The 8511-nt window shown below is 43.9% G+C and overlaps 1 protein-coding gene across 1 annotated transcript in view; it reads right to left on the bottom strand.

Annotated features, from left to right (window-relative positions):
• LOC140840714 (uncharacterized) overlaps positions 1 to 7805 on the bottom strand; it is a 52067-nt gene extending 44262 nt beyond the window's left edge. The window contains 3 exon segments of the mRNA XM_073207887.1: positions 839 to 2765; positions 2768 to 3508; positions 7793 to 7805. Coding sequence (XP_073063988.1) covers positions 839 to 2765; positions 2768 to 3508; positions 7793 to 7805 — 2681 coding nt within the window.
• Positions 7806 to 8511: the final 706 nt, after the last annotated feature.

The following is an 8511-nucleotide window of genomic DNA, read 5'->3' on the forward strand; positions in this document are numbered from 1 at the left end:
AGCCAAGAATCAAAGATAGGAAGCAAAAGAAATGGATGAAAACCCTTGGTATTTGAGAGAAAATCTCGAAAAGTAGATAGGATAAGGTATGGAATGAAGTCAACTCAATCAAAAAGGTACTAAATAACTCGCCCATACTTACACCGCGGGTGCGCCAACACAAGCACCGCGGGTGCGCCATGCTCACGGCATACCAAAATAATTCTCATGCACGATCACCGCGGGTGCGGTGCTACAATTACCGCGGGTGCGGTGCACACCGCGGGTGCGGTCCTTGCACTGCCGCGGGTGCGGTCATGCCACGGCCCTCAAAATGCAAAATGATGAATAGTACACCGCGGGGGCACTCATCTAAGAGCGCGGGTGCACTCTACTCACGGCAATGAACAGTACAAACTCAACTAAAATCGTTCCGAAACGCTGAAACGAACAATCAACACCAACTAATACCTCAAATAAATAATAACCAATAATACTATAGCCCAAAACACAACTATAAATGACTAATCATAAACCCAATTAACACAATAAAGCTTAAACCGTACCGTACACCGGGCTCGGCTATTACAATCTCCCCTCCTTAGAGGAATTTCGTCCTCGAAATTGACGTCACGGCACGAACAACTCAGGATACCTCTCTCTCATCTCAGTCTCTGGTTCCCACGTAGCCTCCTCGATCAAATGGTTCCTCCAAAGGACTTTAACGATGCCGATCTCTTTGTTCCTCAATACTCTGACAGTGCGATCCAAAATCTGGACCGGAATCTCTTGGTAAGTCAAATTCGGCGTCAAGTCCAATGGCTCGTGGCGAAGAACATGGGAAGGATCTGCAATATACTTCCTGAGCATCGATACATGAAACACATTATGGACTCTGTCAAGATCGGGCGGTAGGGCTAATCTGTAGGCTCGGTCACCAACTCTGTCCAATATCTCAAATGGACCAATGAATCTAGGACTCAACTTGCCCTTCTTGCCAAATCTCATCACACCCTTGAGAGGTGCTATCTTCAGAAAAACATGATCGCCAACCTCGAACTTCAAAGGTCTGCGACGAACATCTGCATAACTCTTCTGCCTCGACTGAGCAGTCTTCATCCTCTCTCTGATAACTGCAACAACATCGGCAGTCTGCTGGACCAACTCGGGACCCAACATCTTCCTCTCTCCAACCTCATCCCAAAACAAAGGGGATCTGCACTTCCTGCCATAAAGTGCCTCATACGGTGCCATGCCAATCGTCGCCTGGTAGCTATTGTTGTACGTGAACTCCACAAGTGGCAGCTTAGAATCCCAACTACCAGAATAGTCAATAGTACAAGCTCTGAGCATATCCTCCAGAATCTGAATGACTCTCTCTGACTGACCGTCGCTCTGAGGATGATAAGCTGTACTGAAAGCTAATCGAGAACCCAAAGCTCTGTGAAGACTCTTCCAAAACTCGGAGATAAATCTAGGGTCACGATCAGACACAATCGACACGGGCACACCATGAAGTCTAACAATCTCGGCAATGTAGTCCTCGGCATACTGAGACATCGAATACGTCGTCTTGACTGGGAGAAAATGAGCCGACTTGGTCAATCTATCAACCATGACCCAAATGGAATTATAACCCCTCTGAACTCTGGGCAGACCAGTCACGAAATCCATGGTGATGTGCTCCCACTTCCACTGAGGAATCGGCAAAGATAGCAATGTCCCAGCAGGTCTCTGATGCTCAATCTTAACCTGCTGACAAGTAAGGCACTGAGAAATGAACAAAGCAATATCTTTCTTCATACCTGGCCACCAGTAAAGTCGACGAAGATCCTGATACATCTTCGTACTGCCTGGATGAATCGAATAAGGTGCGGTATGAGCCTCTGTCAAGACGTCTCTACGAATATCGTCGCCAGAAGGAACACAAATACGGCCTCTGAAAGTCACCAAACCATCACCATTCAGACTAAACTCTGAATTCCCTCTAGCCTCAGCTCTAGCTCTCAACTCTGTCAACTGAACATCAGTCGACTGCTCTCTACGGATCCTGTCCGTCAAAGTAGATCGAATGACCAACGCTGAAAAGCGAGCAATGGTACCTGGAATCACTAGATCAATCTCCTCTCTCTGCAAATCCATCAACAATGGTCTCTGAATCAAAGAACTCAAAGAAGCACTCGATTTGCGGCTCAAAGCATCAGCCACCACATTCGCCTTCCCTGGGTGATAGCTGATGGTCACATCATAATCCTTGACCAGCTCTAACCACCTCCTCTGCCTCATGTTGAGCTCTTTCTGCGAGAACAAATACTTCAAACTCTTGTGGTCTGTAAAGATCTCACACTTTTCGCCATACAGATAATGTCTCCAAATCTTCAGGGCGAAAACCACAGCTGCGAGCTCCAAATCATGCGTCGGATAATTCTTCTCATAATCTTTCAACTGACGAGACGCATAGGCAATGACCTTACCTCTCTGCATCAACACTGCACCAAGGCCTCTCTTCGACGCATCGGTATAGACAACAAAGTCCTCTGAACCACTGGGCAAAGAAAGAACAGGAGCTGTCGTCAATCTGTCCTTCAACTCCTGAAATGCACTCTGGCAATCAATAGACCACTCGAACTTCACAGTCTTCCTCGTCAGATTGGACAATGGCAGGGCAATCTTAGAGAAACCTGAAATGAAACGACGATAGTAACCTGCCAAACCAAGGAAACTGCGAACCTCTGAAACAGTGGTAGGAATAGGCCAACTCTGAATCGCCTCTATCTTCAATGGATAACAGCAATGCCATCTCTCGAAACAACATGGCCTAGAAAAGAAATCTGATCCAGCCAAAACTCACACTTCTTCAGCTTGGCAAACAATCTCTTCTCTCGCAACAACTGAAGAACAACTCTGAGATGCTCGGCATGAAGCTCTCTGGTCTTGGAATAGATCAAGATATCGTCAATGAAGACAATGACGAAGCTATCCAGATAAGGCTTGAACACACGGTTCATCAGGTCCATGAAGACTGAAGGGGCATTGGTCAAACCAAAAGACATCACAAGAAACTCATAGTGACCATACCTGGTCCGGAAAGCTGTCTTAGGGATATCAGACTCCCTAACCTTCAACTGATAGTAGCCAGACCGAAGATCAATCTTCGAGAACACAGTGGCACCATAGAGCTGATCAAACAAATCATCTATCCGAGACAACGGATACTTGTTCTTGACAGTCACTTTGTTGAGCTCCCTGTAGTCGATACACAGCCGCAAGGAACCATCCTTCTTCTTGACAAACAGAACCGGAGCTCCCCAAGGCGAAGAACTCGAACGAATAAAGCCTTTGTCTAAAAGATCCTGCAACTGAGTCTTCAACTCCTTCATCTCGGTAGGGGCCATCCTGTACGGAGCCTTAGAGATAGGAACCGTACCTGGAGCTAAATCGATCACAAACTCAACATCCCTATCCGGCGGCAAACCCGGAACATCATCCTCAAACACATCAGCAAACTCCCTCACCACATCAATATCATCTACATTCAACTTAATCAATCTATCAACATCCACAATAGAAGCAAGAAATCCATCGCAACCTCTACACAACAATCTCTCAGCCTCAAGACAAGAAATAAAAGGAAGGACCAGCGAAGTACCTGCACTGGCGAGCGCTCCTCCCTGGCCATCATCTGCAAAAGTCACCTTCTTAGCAACACAATCGATAACTGCACGGTAATTCGAAAGCCAATCCATGCCAAGAATAACGTCGAAAGCAACCATAGGGATAACAATCAAATCAGCGAAGACAACTCGCTCCTCAATACGAACAGGGCACGCAAAGACAATCGATGTCGGGCACAACACGTCCCCCGAAGGCAAAACAACATTAAGATGAAGGGGAAGAATAGAAGGAACTATACCCAAAGATCTCAAAAATAATTCAGACATAAAAGAATGAGTAGCACCAGTATCAATCAAAGTAGTAGCTACTCTGCCTGAAATCAAAATAGTACTAAGGATCAATGAAGATTCACGATTAATACCTTCCTTCGTCATGGAAAAGATACGACCCTGCACCTTCCCTTGGCTATCTCCCCTCGGGCAATTCCTGGCAACGTGGCCTGCCGCGCTACAACGAAAACAAGTATGAGTGCCCAATCTGCACTCTCCTCGATGATGCTTACCACACTTTGGACACTGCGGCTTCTCAGGATCAAATGGAACTGGAACTGGCGGAGGTCTAGGACTCGACTCCATCTTGCCCTTGCCCTTGAAACGATCCCTGCCCCTCTGATTAGAACCCTGGCCTCTCTGAGCAATGGCCTGGTGTCTCTCTTGCCTCTCCCGGGCAATGTCCTTCTCATCCTGCTCGGCCAACAAAGCTTTGGACACAATCTCCTTGAAAGTAACAGCCTTGGACATGTTGATGTCACGACGAATCTCAGCTCTAAGGCCTCGAATGAAATGAGCGCCTTTGTCTTTGTCATTGGATGCAACATACGGAGCAAAAAGACAACCCTCCTTGAACTTCAGAATATACTGGCCAACATTCAAGCTCCCCTGTCGAAGCTCCAAGAACTCCGTAACCTTCTTCGCTCGAAGTGCGTCGGGGAAATACTTGTCATAGAACAAATCTGTGAACTCTGACCACTTCAGTGTCGCAACATCTACTCCAACTTTCGTAGCATTCCACCAGATACGTGCAGCTTTAACCAGCAAGAACACTGCACAGCTAATCCTGTCTTTATCCTCGTACTGGAGATGATCGAAGATAGCTTCAAGCGCCTTGACCCACTCGACAGCAACTAGAGGATCGGTGCTACCTGCGAATTCCGGTGGATCCATTCTCTTGAAAGCAGAAAAGACGGCATCAGTGCCAACGGCCTGAGCAACTTGACCTCTCACTTGGCCTCGACCCTGACCTGCTCCTTGCAATCGGAGCAACTGCTGAATCTGATCGCTATGCACCTTGGCCTGCTCCTTAAGCAACTTGCCGAACTCGTCGACAACTCTCGAGGAAGAACTATCCTCACCCTCTGCCGCCTTACGCTTAGGAGGCATACTCTACAATTGCTCACAAGACACCAATCAATAAATAACAATGAATAGATGCAAGAAAACATACCCGGACAGTTGAAAGTAGACGAAGTCATATGCATTGGTCCGAAGAACCGGTGCTCTGATACCACTAAATGTGACACCCTGACCCGATACAATTAAAAATACAGCGGAATTTAATATTTTCTTTCAAATGGAAGGAGTTTCAAAATACATTTCATAAAAGTGCTTACAAAATAACAACATGATCATTCCAATGACATAACAAAATACAAAATATCATTAGTGTGATCATGCTACAAAATGATACAAAATAATCATCCTTCCAATCTTCGTATGCATATGACCCCCATCCACAGTCAACGTCCCGGTCCGTCGTTCTTATCTGCATCACATGAAAATAACTGAAATGAGAATAAATCTCAGCAAGTGGAACTCTTACATAGCAATGATACATAGTATACTCTGTAAAACATGGCTTTTAAATCATAAATACCATCGACTCTGAAACATGAATACTGTAGCAATAACTGTAGCAATAGCATAGCAATAGATAGCAATACGAAGGTATTCTCTTTTCTATGGTTGGATTGATATCAATAGTATCTGTAACTGTGGTTGCCAATATCCCATCGATATAAATCGATAACTGTGAGGGGATAAAAGCCTATGGTCGATGATCATCTAATTGCATGCAATGCCATGGCTATGATAAATCAATCCAATAAAACATTTGAATTCTCAATAGCATTTAAGGCCGTCGTTTCGCAATCTCATAATATTTCTTGTATTCCCTTTATAACAATGGTGAGACATACAATGCCTCCAATAGATAATCAATGAAATGAATACATAGCAATGGATCAATGGAAGGGAATAACACTTTGAAACCTTTAAAACACAATACATATAATATCATGTGAGCAAAAAGGATGAAATTCCACTTACTACCAATAGAACACCTCAAATAAGCTCTTGGTACACCACCTACAACAATAATCCATAAATAACACCAATATCAACTCTAGATCCACAAGTACAAGCCAAATAATCCATTAAACAACTCAAACATCAAATCCAAAATAACCCTTAACTCAAAACCTCGTTAGAATCGCACCAAAAACTTACCTAAGCTTCCTTATACCATGGAGAACGTTGATCTCAAGTCGGAAATCCAAACAAAGCCAAGAATCAAAGATAGGAAGCAAAAGAAATGGATGAAAACCCTTGGTATTTGAGAGAAAATCTCGAAAAGTAGATAGGATAAGGTATGGAATGAAGTCAACTCAATCAAAAAGGTACTAAATAACTCGCTCATACTTACACCGCGGGTGCGCCAACACAAGCACCGCGGGTGCGCCATGCTCACGGCATACCAAAATAATTCTCATGCACGATCACCGCGGGTGCGGTGCTACAATTACCGTGGGTGCGGTGCACACCGCGGGTGCGGTCCTTGCACTGCCGCGGGTGCGGTCATGCCACGGCCCTCAAAATGCAAAATGATGAATAGTACACCGCGGGGGCACTCATCTAAGAGCGCGGGTGCACTCTACTCACGGCAATGAACAGTACAAACTCAACTAAAATCGATCCGAAACGCTGAAACGAACAATCAACACCAACTAATACCTCAAATAAATAATAACCAATAATACTATAGCCCAAAACACAACTATAAACGACTAATCATAAACCCAATTAACACAATAAAGCTTAAACCGTACCGTACACCGGGCTCGGCTATTACAGATAATCAATGAAATCAATACATAACAATGGATCAATGAAAGGGAATATCACTTTAAAATCTTTAAAACACAATACATATAATATCATGTGAGCAAAAAGGATGAAATTCCACTTACAAACCAATCGAACACCTCAAACTTAGCTCTTGGTCACCACCTACAACAATAATCCATAAATAATACCAAAATCAACTCTATATCCACAAATACAAGTCAAATAATCCATTAACCAACTCAAACATCAAGCCCAAGTCAGCCCTTAACTCAAAACCTTAATAGAATCGCACCAAAAACTTACCTAAGCTTCCTTATACCACGGAGAACGACAATCTCAAGCCGGAATTCCAAATAACTCCAAGAATCAAAGGTAGGAAGCAATTGAAATGGATGAAAACCCTTAAGAAATGAGAGAATCTCAAAATGAAGAGTAAAGGATAAGATAAAGTATGTCCAACCACTCCCAAAAGCAACTAAATATCTCGCCCATACTTACACCGCGGGTGCGGTCACACAAGCACCGTGGGTGCGCTAAGATCACGGCATTCCAACAAAAATCCCATGCACGATCACCGCGGGTGCGGTGCTACAATTACCGCGGGTGCGGTCTCACCGCGGGTGCGGTGCTTACACTGCCGCGGGTGCGGTGATGCCACGGCCTTCAAATTCCAAAATGATGAACAGTACACCGCGGGGGCACTCCTCTAAGAGCGCGGCTGCACTCAAGCCACGGCAATGAACAGTACTAAATCAACTAAAATCGATCCGAAACGCTGAAACGAACAATCAACACCAACTAACACCTCAATAAAATAATAACCAATAATACTATAGCCCAAAATACAACTCTAAACATCTAATCACATAACCCAAATAACAAACGAAACTTAAATCGTACCGTACACCGGGCTCGGCTATTACAGTCCTTCCCTTAGCTCAAGCCCTTAGCTCCCTTTTTGGTTTACTCAAAAGCCATCTCTTGCATCTTTAAGTTGTCCAAAGCTTTTAGCTCACCTTTTAGCTCCATTTGTGTTCTTGTTAGGACAAGCCTGGTTGAGCTTCTTCGAGCTGGAAGTTTGCGTCCTTGAGCTGGGGTTTTACTCCTCTCGTGAAAACTCTTCCATGAATGCAGTTAGTTGCAGCTTGGCCTCCTGTTGAGCTAATCCTCGAGCTTAGAATCTACTTTCCCGAGTAAAATTTGATGAGATTTAAGTTATTATTCCAGTTGTTTAGTTGAAACAAAAATTACTGAACTCATTTTAAATAATTTTTATATTACTTACTTGATTTGCTTCGGTCGAAATTTTCGGGTTCTCACACAACTTCTTTTTAAGAATGGCACGCAAAAGTGTTCCCAAAGTTCTATTGACAACTTCAGTTTGTCCATCCGTTTGAGGATGACAAGTAGTAGAAAACAACAATTTTGTGCCAAGTTTAGCCCATAAAGTCTTCCAAAAGTAACTCAAGAATTTAACATCACGACCAAAAACAATAGTTCTAGGCATGCCACGCAACCTAACGACTTCTCTTAAGAACAAATCCGCAATGTTTGAAGCATCATCGGTTTAATGACAAGCTATAAAATGTGCCATCTTGGAGAATCTATCCACAACAACAAAAATAGAATCCCTCCCCTTCATAGTCCTAGGCAACCCCAAAATAAAGTCCATAGAAATGTCAATCGAAGTTCTTTTTAAGAATAGCACGCAAAAGTGTTCCCAAAGTTCTATTGA

This window comes from Primulina eburnea, chromosome 9 (assembly GCF_022965805.1).
Source record: "Primulina eburnea isolate SZY01 chromosome 9, ASM2296580v1, whole genome shotgun sequence".
Taxonomy (NCBI): Eukaryota; Viridiplantae; Streptophyta; class Magnoliopsida; order Lamiales; family Gesneriaceae; genus Primulina; species Primulina eburnea.